The 16,332-nt window shown below is 40.0% G+C and overlaps 1 protein-coding gene across 1 annotated transcript; it reads left to right on the top strand.

The window, feature by feature from the left end:
• Positions 1–705: 705 nt before the first annotated feature.
• Positions 706–15,632, top strand: lipib (lipase, member Ib). Its single transcript, XM_084940109.1, has 10 exons — positions 706–814; positions 5,764–6,155; positions 6,810–6,918; positions 7,111–7,212; positions 8,355–8,444; positions 8,530–8,697; positions 9,250–9,339; positions 10,382–10,490; positions 10,638–10,811; positions 13,423–15,632. The coding sequence occupies exons 1-10, from the start codon at positions 763–765 to the stop codon at positions 13,505–13,507; spliced, it is 1,371 nt and encodes a 456-aa protein (XP_084796235.1). The 5' UTR covers positions 706–762; the 3' UTR covers positions 13,508–15,632.
• Positions 15,633–16,332: the final 700 nt, after the last annotated feature.

Below are 16,332 nucleotides of genomic sequence, written 5' to 3'. Positions count from 1 at the left end.
ATTCTGTTCATCTGGACGTAGCAATCAGTGGGAGAAACGTTTCAGTGGGCTGTTTTCAGTCATTGTGCAAAGGTAATGTTTATAAGGTTGGAAGCCGGCAGTCAGCTGAGACTGAAGAAGTCACTCGGACGAGTGACAAAATGTTCCTCCCATAAAAACGCTACGTCCAGATGTACAGAATCAACTTTTTGGAATTAACAGGAAGTGGACTTGTTCTCCTGGACGGCATCTGGATCCATTCAGGAGCAAGTTTTTTAAAAAACTGAAAAGTTTGTTAAAGTTTTTCTTTGAGAGGAAGAAAAACGTCTTGACTTCTTTTCATCTCCACAATAACTTCTTAACCCCAGAGTTTCAGTCAGGAGCATCAATTGTTTGGTTTAGTGCAGCAGGTATAAATATATGCAAATAAGCCTTTCACCTTTTTTAAATCACCTTAAATGATTTTATTTTCCTTTCACCACAAATCAAATCCTCCTTCCTCTGCCCTTTCTTTCCTCATTCCATCAGCTCATGCTCCTTTCCTTTATCTCATTTGTTTAGTGTTCTTACGATCATTGGTTTTTTTCCTCTCTCCACTCTTCTAGAAACTGATCCAAGTAAAGACACCACCTCCTTTCCTCTCTCCTCCCTCCCTCCCTCCCCCTCTCTCAGCAGTCCCTCCTCCTTTCAGTTGTCCTCACACTGCATTTGATCTCCTACCTTCCTCACAGCGAGTCTCCTTGGCTTGATCGTTGTCTCTGCGTCACTGTGGTTGTGGGAAGGATGCTGTCCTGCAAGCTCCTGGCTCTGCTGGGGCTCCTTGTGCTCTGCAAAGGTAAGAAAAGTCCAGTTTTCCGACAGAGCAAAAGCTTAAACCTGATTTATGCTCAGCTTTATCTTCAAGATAAAGTTAAAAATAATTGTGTCTGTTTCTCTAAATAAACAGAAACAGACATTCTGAGTGTTTGTGGAGTGAGAAAGAGTTTATTGAAGTGTGAGGAACAGAAGTGAACACCGACTCTGCTCCAGTGAGGAGTTTCTGTCTGGTGGTGTGTGTGTGTGTGTGTGTGTGTGTGTGTGTGTGTGTGTGTGCGTGTGTGTGTGTGTGTGCGTGTGCGCGCCAGCTGTAATCACCTGTTGTGTTCCGGGTGGGGTGGGTGCTGATTGGATGAGTGCTTTTTTATAGCAGTCTGATCCAATTGAGGGCAGTGTTGCGCTCAGGTGTGGAGAGCTGCTCACACAGGGAGTCAAACCCCCAACTCATAACACACACACTGATCTGGACTGTATATAAAAGATGGACACAGTCAGCGGAGCTAGCTGTAATAAATCTATATGAATGAACTGTTTTCTGTTTGGCTTTATTAGCCTCTCACATGATTGTGGAGTCTTTACAATGTTCTTTCAGTTGATTGAGGTTTGCGGACATTCATCTATGCACAGCTCTCTTTAGGACCTCTTTAGCACTTTTATTCTGTCCTCTTTCAGCCACTCTGTTGTAGATGTGCTGCTGTGCTGGCGATCATTGCTCTGTTGCATGACCCAGTTTCAGCCAAGCTTTGACTGTCAGACAGATGGCTGGTATGAGGCGCTTGTGATGATTGGTTTTCTCCAAATGTGGTGCTGTGCATTATGGTCAAACATCTCCAGTTTTGCAAACCTAAGCTGCACTGTCACGTTCTTTTTAGAGAGAAGAGCCTTTCTCCTGGCAACTCCTTCAAAAATTTCTATACTTGATCAGTCTGTTCTAATTGTGCTGTCATGAAGTCTAACATTTAGCACGCTAACTGAGTCTGAGATGACTTCGTGCAGGCTTTTTGCAGCACAAACACTGTGCAGAGGTCCAGTTTAGTGACTCAAGTCAGCAAAGGTGAGGCTTAGCAAACAGTTAACAGGTAAAGCTTCCGGCGTAAAGACACCTGTCAATCCAGGTGCCCCTAATTCCAGTATCCAGATGGGTGTATTATAAGATTCACCCCATGTGCAGGTGATGGAAGGAACTGAAACCTGGTTTTCTACAAGGCTGTGAACATGATTATTGCTGTTGTAAATTGGGGAACTGTTGCCAAAAACTGCAATGCTTCTAATGTCCACCAGAGGCTGGCTCCAAAACACGAGTCAAGCCCCACAAACTCCCACGTTAAAAATATCCTGTTTGGGCAGATTGTAGAGACCTCTGGGATTGCAAAAACTGTAAAGGTGCAGCCCAGATTGACTCACAAGTATTCACTTATTTCTCCTAATTTAATTAAAAACGCTCTCCTGGGTTTCTTAAGCCTGTCTGTATAGCTGACAACATGCAGGCTACAGACACTTTAAACAAGCTAACGAGACTCCCTGCTATCTGAGATTAATCAGCACAGAGCTAAAGAGGCTAAACTAACACCCAGCGGAAAAACAGACCTGATCCGAGTGTTTACAGGCGCACTGAACTGTAAACTAATCTAATGACCTTTGACCTGGTCATGAGAACATTCTCTCACAGCCGGGTGCTTAAAAAAAAAAAAAAGTGGCTAACAACAGCCACATTTACACTCTGTTGTTTTATTTTTTATGGTAGTTGTCATTTCTGCTGCTATCTTTTTGACTCTTGTTTAGTTTCTTTGTGTCACATTGAGCTGCCTGCATGGGTCAATAAATGCTTCTTATATTTGTAGGTGATAAATATCAGTCATTGCATCAGTCCAGTGACAGAAAATATGTCAAGAAATTAGCAATACACAAGCTAGGGCAAGCAAGACAACACTTGCCATCAGGTGTGGGTTTAAAGTGGACATTATGCTCCTTTTTAGCTTTACTAGAATAGAATAGAATAGAATAGAATAGAATAGAATACATTTTATTGTCAATATGCACATGTACGATGAGATTTAGAGCATCTCCTACCCAGCGCAGACGTGGGAAAAGAGAGGGGCGGTAAGGTGCACAGTTCTGCGGCACTATATACATATGAACAGTCCCAATTCAAAAAAGATAAAATATACAAATATATCTACAATAGTACTGCAAAATTCAGAGATCAAAATAATCCTTATTTATCTCATACTGGACCTGAGTGTAGCCCCTCAATTCATCCTGTGTCTGTCTGAAACAAGGAATGTATTCCGTCCCTCACTGTGATTGGAAGCCCCTTTTAATCAGAAGGTTCAAGCATCAGATGGGTGGGGCTTCTGTGCCTAAGGCTGTCCCCTCTGTGTGAAGCAGTACATTTAGACTGGGGATTATTTGTATAAATTAAATAAGGAAAAACATAACAGGCCATCTTTAAACTCAACAAAAGAAGTACTACAGAGACTGTCTACACTTTGTTAGTGCCTTTTTTGAATTAATAAATCCTATATTTTGTCACTGGCTGCATAAATCAGCTCATTTATATAACTACAAAGCTGACTAGCTAGCTTCAGCATGTAGCTAATGTTAATTTAAGACATAGACCACAACACAACATTAATCATTGGTTTTAGCAAGCAGTTTGAGATGTTTTTTATTTTATGGTTTATTTGTAGAGGGACGAGTGTGTGAAATGAAACAACACTGCTGATGACAGTACAGGGAGTGCAGAATTATTAGGCAAGTTGTATTTTTGAGGAATAATTTTATTATTGAACAACAACCATGTTCTCAATGAACCCAAAAAACTCATTAATATCAAAGCTGAATGTTTTTGGAAGTAGTTTTTAGTTTGTTTTCAGTTTTAGCTATTTTAGGGGGATATCTGTGTGTGCAGGTGACTATTACTGTGCATAATTATTAGGCAACTCAACAAAAAACAAATATATACCCATTTCAATTATTTATTTTTACCAGTAAAACCAATATAACATCTCCACATTCACAAATATACATTTCTGACATTCAAAAACAAAACAAAAACAAATCAGCGACCAATATAGCCACCTTTCTTTGCAAGGACACTCAAAAGCCTGCCATCCATGGATTCTGTCAGTGTTTTGATCTGTTCACCATCAACATTGCGTGCAGCAGCAACCACAGCCTCCCAGACACTGTTCAGAGAGGTGTACTGTTTTCCCTCCTTGTAAATCTCACATTTGATGATGGACCACAGGTTCTCAATGGGGTTCAGATCAGGTGAACAAGGAGGCCATGTCATTAGTTTTCCTTCTTTTATACCCTTTCTTGCCAGCCACGCTGTGGAGTACTTGGACGCGTGTGATGGAGCATTGTCCTGCATGAAAATCATGTTTTTCTTGAAGGATGCAGACTTCTTCCTGTACCACTGCTTGAAGAAGGTGTCTTCCAGAAACTGGCAGTAGGACTGGGAGTTGAGCTTGACTCCATCCTCAACCCGAAAAGGCCCAACAAGCTCATCTTTGACGATACCAGCCCAAACCAGTACTCCGCCTCCACCTTGCTGGCGTCTGAGTCGGACTGGAGCTCTCTGCCCTTTACCAATCCAGCCACGGGCCCATCCATCTGGCCCATCAAGACTCACTCTCATTTCATCAGTCCATAAAACCTTAGAAAAATCAGTCTTGAGATATTTCTTGGCCCAGTCTTAACGTTTCAGCTTGTGTGTCTTGTTCAGTGGTGGTCGTCTTTCAGCCTTTCTTACCTTGGCCATGTCTCTGAGTATTGCACACCTTGTGCTCTTGGGCACTCCAGTGATGTTGCAGCTCTGAAATATGGCCAAACTGGTGGCAAGTGGCATGTTGGCAGCTGCACGCTTGACTTTTCTCAGTTCATGGGCAGTTATTTTGCGCCTTGGTTTTTCCACACGCTTCTTGCGACCCTGTTGACTATTTTGAATGAAACACTTGATTGTTCGATGATCACGCTTCAGAAGCTTTGCAATTTTGAGACTGCTGCATCCCTCTGCAAGATATCTCACTATTTTTGACTTTTCTGAGCCTGTCAAGTCCTTCTTTTGACCCATTTTGCCAAAGGAAAGGACGTTGCCTAATAATTATGCACACCTGATATAGGGTGTTGATGTCATTAGACCACACCCCTTCTCATTACAGAGATGCACATCACCTAATATGCTTAATTGGTAGTAGGCTTTCGAGCCTATACAGCTTGGAGTAAGACAACATGCATGAAGAGGATGATGTGGACAAAATACTCATTTGCCTAATAATTCTGCACTCCCTGTATTTTGGCTTAAGCTAGTTAGCTTAAGCTAACTAACTAAATCTTACTTTTAATTAATTAATTAACTCTAACTAGCAAACCTGTCGGTAGATAGGCTATTATCTGAATTCAAAACCAATTATTACATAATAACATAAAATGAGTCATTAATAGTCTTTATTTTTCATTTAACACAATCCAAAGTAATGTGAAAAAGCTAAAAAATGAAATGCCTTTCAAACCGCTGCAGTTTCACAGTTTTTGAACCTGTTGCTGTCCGTCTGTGGATTGTGCCTCTAATGTCAGCCTGAATCCATGATTCAGTTTATGAATCATCCAGGATGACGACACTGGCTGTCTGCTTGAAGCTGTTATTTAGCTAAAAATATTAGCCTTTAATATTGTCATCATAAATAAAGAAGTGGTATTCCTGTAGAGCTGCGGTCTACAGCAGTCAGACTGATTGTTGGGGCTCATTAGTATCATTGACTCTTTACCTTGAAATTTTTTAGTGCCTTAGCTTTAAAATGATATAAAAATCTACTAAACTGAAATGGATGAAACAAATATTCCCACTGTAGCCTGTAGAAACTTTGGACCCGTTTTTCATTTTAATTCTACATAAAACCTGAATTCATCTGTAAAAGTTGAGTTTGCAATACGAATTCCTGATCTTCCATGTTGTGACTCCAGGCCAGGAGGAAAGTAAAGCAGGCGAATCTTGTGATAACTTCACCGACCTCGACCTGACCCACTGCTTCGTGGGAACCACCCTGTACGTGCGACTCCTGCTCTACACTCGCTCCAACCTCGACTGTGGCCGCGAACTGAACCACCACCACCTGTCCTCCCAGCCGCTCTTCAGCCTCTCCCGTCCCACCGCCTTTGTCATCCATGGCTACCGGCCCACCGGCGCGCCCCCTATCTGGATCAACCACATAGTCCACCTGCTAGCAGAGCAGGAAGACATGAACATCATCGTGGTGGACTGGAACAAAGGGGCAGCCAACCTCAACTACTTCACTGCTGTGAGTTACACCAGAGAGGCCGCTCTCAACCTGACGGGCTTCATCATGACGATGGAGGTGAGACAGACCTTCAGCCCAGACCTTTATTTTCCCTTCCTGTAATCATCCTGCAGTCTATTGTTGAATCAATAGACCAATAGAAGCAGCATCACTCATAGGTTTGAGATTTGAACGTCCACTTTAGCTTCACGGTTCTCACCATCTAGGATTATTAGAGCCAGTAGTGGCCATGGTTCAAGTTGTTTCTAGTAGTCTCAGTTGGCAAAGTGTACCAATGCAATGCAACGACACAAAACAGAATAGATAAAACTTCAAACTTTGGACAGATTGTTCATTCAACTAATGTGTTATTTATCAGAAACATACATTAAAATGCTCTAAATGGCACCAAATCCATTTCTCTACCCAAGAAGTCCGGCTCAAAGCCTAGAATTACCAGTTCAGCCAGTCTACAGATGTTTTTAAATGACAAGTATTAAATATTTCCCAGGTTACAGGTCCTTCAAGTACTTAAGAATGGATCTAAATTTTGGTGCTTTTGGTATTTCCGCCACTTTGCGGGCACATTAAATTTTAGTAAAGAGAAAGAGATTAGAAGACATGTCTGTGAAAATCAGCAGTTCTGTCATGCCCTTTATTATCCTGTATATTTAAAAAGTCTTTATGACAGAGTTATACCTCACCTGTAACGCTGAGCTTTTGTGCCCACAGGCTGAAGGAGCCTCTCTGAGCTCAGTTCACCTGATCGGCGTCAGTCTGGGAGCTCACCTGGCTGGTTTTGTGGGAGCAAACCTGAAGGGGAAGATTGGCCGTATCACAGGTAAAATAAAGTACTCAGAGCGGTGCAGTATGTGAGTAAATGTACTTCATTATCATGTATTTATGTCAGGTGTTCTTAACCTTTCAGTTTAATGAAAGCAGCGCTGTGGAGTGAGCAGATGGAAAACTACAAAAGCACTCACATGCTTCCTTGCTTCTTTCCTTCCTCCCTTATTTCCTTCCTCTTCTCCAGGTCTGGACCCTGCTGGACCGATGTTCACCAGGGCCACGCCGGAGGAGAGGCTGGACCCTTCGGACGCCATGTTTGTGGACGTCCTTCACACTGACATGAACTGTAAGCATCTAACGTAGAATTAATAATAATTTAAATAGTGATTTAATATCATTTTAATATTGACCCTTATTACTTTGATCATTTACACACAAAGAAAGCAACTGGAAAATAAATAGCTTTTGGTTGTCATGGTGTGAGGAACAAAAAACAAAATCTGTTAATTTACAAACACTAGTGTTGCCTGTGAGGTCACAGCAGCTCTTATAGGATCTTCTATTAATCAGTCCCAGATCCCTAAAAACGTTTTTACGTTATTAGCTGGTAAATCATTCAAATCTCTTTCCTTCTTTTTCAATAAATCCTTTTATTTATAGATGAATACATATATTTACTGATCATAAACTCATTCAGACTTATATATTTAATTATATTTTACTTATTTGTATTAATATGCTTTTACATAAACTAAAAGCATGAATATTATTATGAATTATTATTGTTATTTGGAAATATTCCACAGTTTTATTAATAAAAAAAGGGTTGGCATTAGAAGTAGAGATAATTCTGTTTATAAACATTGTTTTTTTCTTAAATTATTAGTAGCAAGTTATATAAATATAGTTATATAACTGAATGAAAATGTTAACATAATTTTAATTAATTCTAGTTATTATTTAACACATCTTACCTTTTTATTAAAAATATAAATATTATTATAAATGTTTTTAATTATGAACATTCAAAATTTTCAGCCATACAAAAATATATAATAAAAAAGTTGATATTAGAAAAAGTTTAATTAACTTTTTAAAATTTAAATCATTATATAGTTATAAAGGTATAACTATTAATAAATTAAAATGATTAATACTGTTATTTTATCACTAAAAAGGTTATCATGGTTTTTAAATGTATAAATAAACTAAACTTAAAATTTAAAACAGAATAAAGTAAAATAAAAAGCTTAACTGAACCCTTTTATCTAAACTCTGGAGTCAGATTTAGAGAACATCTCCCCTCTCACTACAGTTTCAACCATGAATATATAAATATGTATATTTAGAGTTTGTGCGAGTCGATGAGAAAGACGAAAGAAGCAAACACCTGTGAGATGAACCTAGAAAGTATTTATTAAAAAGCAATAAACCTTTGTGACCTCATGTAAGAGTACCGGTGTTACACGCTGTGCTCTCTGTGCGCAGCCTTTGGACTGAGAGGAGCTCATGGCCATATTGACTTCTACGCCAACGGAGGCGCCGACCAGCCGGGGTGTCCCAAAACCATCTTTTCAGGTGAGCCCACACACAAACTAGGGAGACACACACACACATTAAATAACACACATGTGCTGAGCGCAGTGTGATCTCTGTCCTCCAGGTAAATCTTACTTTGTGTGTGACCATCAGCGCTCCGTCTTCCTGTTCCTGTGCGCTCTGAACCGAACCTGCACCCTCACCGGTTACCCCTGCTCGTCCTACAGCGACTTCCTGGACGCCCGCTGTCTGCAGTGCGAGACCTTTAAACCGGCCTCCTGCCCCGTACTCGGTGGGTGCTGACACTGAATGACCTTGAGAGGGAAACGATTAAGAAAATAATCAAACTCCTGCTACATAATGTTTACAAAAGCTGTTCTTCCCCTGCAGATAAATACTCTGCAATTAATCCCGTTAATCCAGAACTTGTCTTAAGTGAGCAAGTTTTCCATCGTCTCAATCAGGAAAGTTCATCTGAGTTTAAATTTGCTCTACGGGCGATTCTGCACGCATTTCAAGGAATCTAAATTTAAGTGATGCTTCAGAGAAAACAGAATTAGATCTCGGCTGCAGACTAATAGACTGTATATAAAAGATGGAGCCACCATTGTGACGACACCTATTGGTTCTGAAGCTTTAAACAGCGCAGATTTAAAGAAGCCTGTTCACAGAAATTAGCTGCAGGTCTGCTGGGGTGCATCAGGGGGCGCTGATGAGCTAGTCGTCAGTGATAACCTGCTACTTAGCGACCAGTAACTCACAGAAAGTGTTCATATTTGTTTCATTAAAATGCTGGACATCTATCAGGCACCTGATCTTAACACCTGTACGGTTTCACCTGCAGGTTATGACGTCAGCCCGTGGAGGGAGGCTCTGCAGCAGCTCGGACAGACCAAAGTCTTCTTCAGCACCACCGGCGCGCTGCCCTACAAGAGTAAGTATGACACACGAACCTCAGAAAAATTCACGTCTCAGGTGAAGCAGACTTTGAAAAGAATGGAATTTCGCTGTAGGATGCGTTCAACGCCCCTAATACTGAGAGCGACGTCCTCCTATAGTGAGTCGCAGCTGCAGCACAGACTTACCCTGGTGGTTATTTTGAAGCTGCTAACTAAATGAAAAGAAAGGCATAACCTCAAGCCAGGGACGTCCTAAAATGTGATTAATTTGTCCCAAAAACAAGGTTTAAAATGGTCTTGCCACACAGTTTTTGTTTCTTTTGCACGGGTCAGAGTAGACTCTTTTGGGCCTTTAAATTTCACATAAATAAATGCACTTCCTGTCTGTTTGCCACACAAGCAGAACTTGATCAACCAAACTTAGGCCCTGAAGGTTCGTATCTACATCAGGTATTATTACGTTATTGTGTTCCCTAGCAACCACCAATCAGCAGGCTAAACTGGCTCAGTCATAGTGTTAATGCACCTGTAACCTTAGGAAAGCATTGTATCATTTTAATATATTTAATAATATATTGACAAAACTTTCATTACGCATGATGTATCATGTTGCCTAGCAACCACCTATAGCCAGACTAAAAGCACAGCACTGTAGCATGTGCTGGTTCAGTAAATGTCCCAAATGGTTTGATTTCAGCAGTAAAAACAGGACTTGACATTAAATTATAATGTAATTATTTTATTAAGAGTTTAAATTTGCATCAACAAGAATGATTATTATGATTTTGTACTCTGACTATCAGAACTTGAAAGAACAATTTCAAAAAGCCAAAATAAATCACTCTATATCATAATATTTACGTGAGCACAGAGTTAAGGATTAGAGGTTAGGACTTGGACATCAGAGAGTTAAAGAAGGATTTGGACTCTGTGGATGCTGATCCCACTGTGGGACCCCACCTACAATATGTGCTTGGACTTTTTTAAGAAAAAATATTTTAGGACCTTTTAACAGAAAGGAGTGATGATTGAGTGTTTTGTTGGATTTTAACGCTGTGTGTGTCCCGTGTGTGTCAGAGCTGATGTACAGAGTGGACATGGTGACATGGAACCAGTACCTGCGCTGGGGGGTCGTCTACATCCGGCTGCACAGCGGCAGGAACGTCACAGAGGCCCGAATAGACCAGTGAGTCTTTCTGCTGTTTCACACAGACTGGATTTATGAAAAGCAGGAAAAATGGTTGATTTTAAATTTTAATTCTGAGTCAATGAAAACTTTAATGACATATATATATATATATATATATATATATATATATATATCTGCGCACAGTAAGCTGCTCCGGTTTGAGCAGTACACCTCCACGCGGCTGCTGGCCCAGTTCGATGAGGATCTGCAGCACATCCAGAAGATCTCCCTACGAATCAACACCGGCAACGTCATCGGCCCTCGCTACAAAATCCGGCTGCTGCGAATCCGCTTCACGCCACTGGAGCTTCCTGAGAGGTCGGTGGATCTAGTTTTAGTGTTTCTGAATAGGAACCAGTCTTAGACGATAAACTGTCTCAAAATCTATGTGGAGGTGTCTCTCTCTCTCAGTCTGACCTGTGACATCCTAAAAGGAAACAAAACTAAACTGTTGTTCTCCAAAGCCTACGCCTCTAAGGAGATGTACGCCTCTAAGGAGACGTAGGCTTTAAGAAGACGTAGCCTCTAAGGAGACGTACGGCTCTAAGGAGACGTACAGCTTTAGGTGCTTTTTTTATTAGTCTTAATGATAATTTAATTATAACCTACATGCTTCACTTCATTTATCCAGTGTGCTGCTTTTTGCCCACTTTATTCCAACCTTTTCTCAGTGAATTAAAGTTGCAGACACTATCACACTGTTGGGGGATTTTCTACAACCTGGCAACTAAAAAAGTTATTCCAAGTATAAATTATGTGACTATTAAAGCACTAATGTGCAGGAATTATAAATAAATACCTGTATCTGTGTTTATGTAACCATAACTGTGAGCTTATTTGGTCGTATTTAACAGGCTGAATTTACGCATTTCTTACATTAAAAAAATAAGTCACCATTGAAAGGGTTGAAATTAGAGATGGCACGATACCACTTTTTTATGTCCGATACCGATACCGATATCATAAATTTGGATATCTGCCGATACCGATATGAATCCAATATAGTGTGTTTTTTAATCAATAAAACTGTTTTTTTTTAATATCTTGCTGCTTTTTGTATAAGTTCATACTCAAGTTAAAAAAAAACAAACACTAAAGCTATTCTGTTATACCTGTATGCAAAAAATGCACTGCACCCAAAATATTTCATAGTTCAACAATACTGATCAATCTAATAAACTTAAACCTGCTCCATCCTCCCTATTCTGGTATTTTAAAGAGTACTTAGCAGAAATATTAAGCAACCTAACTAATAGGGTTCTAAAACTCCCAGCAAAAAAAAAAAAAAAAAAAAAAATAGGGAACAACCCCCCCACCCTCCACCTCATGATGCTTAATTGACATAATCAACTATAATTTGATGCAGTGTGAAAAAAAAAATACACAGAAATCAGTTATTTTTCAAGAATTAAATGGATTCAACATCTTTCTTCAACAAAATTGCAGACTGCACAGATGGTACCTTCCCAATGGAAAAAGTACTATAGCTTACTAGGGTATATTAGACTTAATAGTTACTATATACAGTAATGGACTTCTATACATTTTACATCAGATTAAAACTTTGGGTGTAAGATTTGGATAATTATTTATTAAAAGCTAGACATTTTAAATGAGAATAAGAAAGAAAAGTATGTCTTTGTGCCCCCTTTTCCCTGTTCATGCCCTATCGGCCCCCCTGGCTAAACTTTGCTAGATCCGCCCCTGCACAGTTACCAGCCGTCAGCTGCGTAGAAAAGGATCCTGTTGTAGAAAGTAATATTAAATAAATTCTAACAACAGCTTATCAAGCTTAAACGTGCTGCCGTTGTTTATCCGCTGGTTTCCTCTTTCTGGCGCGAAGTGAGCAATAAACAAACAAGAGAGACTTGCGACAGAAAAGCCGATCAGCTGATCATTGATCAGTTTCACTATTGAAGTAGCAGCAGGAGAGAGAGAGAGAGAGAGAAGAGGCAGCCGCTCCATATATCGGTTGTTAAGCTTAACGCGGGAATGCTTTACAAACATTCAGAGATGAACTTACACACTTGCTTTACTTCTCTCTGGGATTGCTAGCAAGGCTACAAATACACACAGCTGCTCTATCACGTGACCCGTACTGCTGCATGTGCTACAGTTATGGGCCGAGTTACGCCATGTCGCAAGTTTTGCTAGGTGCTTTTTTGATATTTAATGGATCGGATTAAATTTTTTTATTTTTCTCCGATATCCGATCCAGTAATTTACGTCAGTATCGGACCGATACCGATACGTAATATCGGATCGGTCAATCTCTAGTTGAAATAAAACATAATATTTGCACATTTTAAAAATTTGTTTTGTTAGACAATTTCCAGTTTGCTCTTTCACAAACGAACAAATCTTTTAACATCACTGGGCTCTGCTAGAGTAGCTTTGCATGAGTCACAGTTCAAAATAATCCTCCTTTATATTAGACTCTCTCTTAGTCACTCCCCATTTTAAGCCAACTTTCTTCTGATTGGCTCCCCCTCATAAACATATGTTAGACTTTGTCATAGTCATTGTGTCAACCTTTTATTTGAATATTTGTAATATATATATATATATGTATATATATATATGTGTGTGTGTATATATATATATATATATATATATTATATATAAATATATATATATATATATATATATATATATATATATATATATATATATATATATAATAGCATAACGTATTTAACTTTTTAAAATTTACATCTTGAAACTGTGAAATAACCATATTAGTGACATCCCCTCTTTATGACACAAGCGCATAAAAAAAAAAACTGGGATTACCTGTAAATACACCGACATTATTTGACACTTTGGCCATGTTTGATATTGCACTGGAACAGGAGACGAAGGAAAAGCAGAATAAGTCCACTTCAAAGGCTACAGTTTGTATTAACAGATACATTTTTTTCTCCTTCAGGCCTTTGATGTGTCGCTTCGACATCATCATGGAGGAGAACATAGAGGTGGCATTTCGGCCTCTGCCCTGCGGCTCCCGCCTCTGACTTTAACACAGCCTAATTCCCTCTTTGGAAACCCATCGGACTCACCTGTAATCCTATTAGAGGACCCTCGGGCGTCCTCTGGGTGCTACAGGCTCTCCCATCCCACCAGGCGGACCTGCAGGGGCCCCCACAGGAGAGCTGCCAGCCTCCTCGCCGTGCTGTGGATTACTCCTGGTTTTAACAACCAGGAGGATGAAAGCTAATTAAAGTTATGTTAAGCTACAAGAAAACTGAGATTTTTAACAAGATTCTGGAAGAAGCTGAGCTTAATCGGTCTGCGTTCACGTTGGGTTTATCTAGGCACAAACGCGAAACCAACAACTGCGCGACAAACAAGGCAAGAAGGCACTCTCCGTGTTTGTGGCTCGCGAGGGAAGTCAGCCAAAGTTGAGGAAAAGATTCCTTCACCTGAACTCAACCAACTTCAACTGATTCCTTCGCTAGAGCCCTTTTTATTGTCAGCAAGCAATCATTCATGAATATGCAATTACAAATACACAGGACATTCTTAAACAGGCATATCTGAACAACATCAGTGTCTGTATTCTGTGTGTGTGGGTGCGTATAGGTGCATGTGTGTGTGTGTGTTTCCAGCCATACTATACATAGACATACGACCTTACAATGAACTTAAACTGTGTGTATGAGGTAGGCAGAAAAGCAGAAGTAAGCGTCTTGCTAAACTATAAAAACAGGAACTTGCAATAGGTCATATCTTAAATACACACGTAAAGGTGTGAAGTCTTGCACATCAAGAAACAGAACAGTCTGGTATCAACAGCTATAATGGAATTACAACGTCGAGGCTGCTTCCTCTCATCTCATGGTACACAAGTGCACACAGAGTCTTATCAGACCTAATAAGGATATGACTTTGATCAGCATGCAAACGATTATATATTTCTAAGCACAAATGACAACATAAAAAACATCTCACTCTTACAGTTCACCTGCTGTGAAACTCACACTGTCCACAAGGAAATGCAGAATGTATCTGTGTGTTTGAAGACGACACATTTGCAGAAAGAAAAAAATTTAGATTACTTCTTCATATTTTTCTAAATGTTGCGAGTTTGTCACTGACATCGAGTGGCAGGGACAGAATTTACAAAGGAGCTTTTAAACAGTATAATGCCATAAAATCTGGATTCATGGAAAGAAGCTTTCCTGCGGCACTCTCAGGTGGCGTGATTACCTGTAATATGTTTTCATCGTTGCTTCTAAGCTTTCTGATATCCTGAGTTCATGATCACGTGGTTCTCTGCCTAAAACTGCCCAAAGAACATCTCCCCCTTAAAGCATGAACCATGAAATAATTTCCACACATAATTATGTCATTTGCCACAATTCAAAATCATTTTTGTAATTTATTGACTAAAAATTAATTGTGTATTTATTTATTTAGGTTTTCAGGGGGGGATCCCACTGATGATGTAGAAAACTCCCAAAACTGTGAGTGAGTGCTGAGGCGTTAAACCCACTGAAGAGCGTTCACTGAGCCATGTGGACTGGTGAAATCTTGCACTAAACGCTGCTCTCTGGTGACCTGTTTTGCTTCTCCTTCTTCCTCGTTGCCTTTCTACCAGCAGCTCTCGAGCGTTTCTGTCTGAGCTCCTCACAGACCCCCTCCTGCTGCACACGTAAAGCGAGTGCTGTAAAAAGATCCGTTTGGAGACGGATTATCTCTTCGCTGCTGCCTGAACTGTGACGCTGCCATGACCTTTGCTCACAGCGAAGCTAAGCCGCACAGTTTGTTGTGGCGCCGGAGCTCAGGGTCATGTGATATGCGACTGTAGACGTGTATATACAGTTAAAGTAGTTGGTAACGTAGAAGAGCATTGAGCAGGTTTTACTTTAACCTCAGTAAATGTTTCAGCGCTAAAACCTCAGCTCTACTTTTTTATGTATTCTCACATTGTTTGAAATAAATAACTTGTTATACATCAAAGACCAGATGTATTTGCATTGACTGTCTTTTTGAACCTGTAAATGAAATTAAGTCTGCGTAACCACGGCAACTTCCACACCACACTGGTCCCAAGTTAAAGCTAATTATCACTGATAATGAAACTCAGACTTCATATTACGTTCGTCCAAATTCTCGAGCCAACGCTCATTTCTTTACATTTCAGCAGGAAAATAGATGATTTATTGAAACGTAAATCTATTTGGAAATATAGTCCATGTACATATGTACATATACCAATTATAACAAGCCTGAAACTCAGTGTTTGGTATGACCACAGCCTGAACGCTCTCAGGTATTTCTTTAAGTAGTGTTCAGGAACAGTTCTCCGGGCTAATGAAGAACATTCAAAGCTCTTCTTTGGATGTTTCTGTTTTTGTTCTTGTGATAATGTTGAGGTCTGGACACTGGGGAGGCTGATCCATGACTGACAGTGCTCTGTGTTTGGGGTCACGCTTAAAAATGAAGACTTTACCAATCAGATGCTTTCCAGATGGTCTCGCAGGATGGATCAAAATCTGACAGGCACTTTTCTGCATCGATTATGACGTGATCACCAACGCTGCTGGCTGAAACTGAGCCACAAATATGAACCTCACAGTGTTTCACAGATGGCTGCAGCTCCTGACCTCCAAACATACTGCCGGTGACTTAAATTTTTAAATTTGGACTCATCACTCAGAGCTTTGCTGGATTTTTCCTACATTTAAAGGACATGAGTGTAGACATCTGCTGTACAGCTTTGTTCCGTTTTTGCTCTTTTGCCTCCGCTTGTTCAGTTTCTTTATTTATTTTGTTTGAGTTTGAAACTAGCAGCTGTTTGTTAATCAATCTTTGGCTTAAAAAAATACATTTAAGG

The sequence above is a fragment of the Perissodus microlepis genome, chromosome 9 (genome assembly GCF_051167445.1).
Source record: "Perissodus microlepis isolate ML-2025 ecotype Zambia chromosome 9, ASM5116744v1, whole genome shotgun sequence".
Classification (NCBI taxonomy): Eukaryota; Metazoa; Chordata; class Actinopteri; order Cichliformes; family Cichlidae; genus Perissodus; species Perissodus microlepis.
Note: the sequence above shows the minus strand (reverse complement) of the source record. Positions and strands in the feature narration are given on the sequence as shown.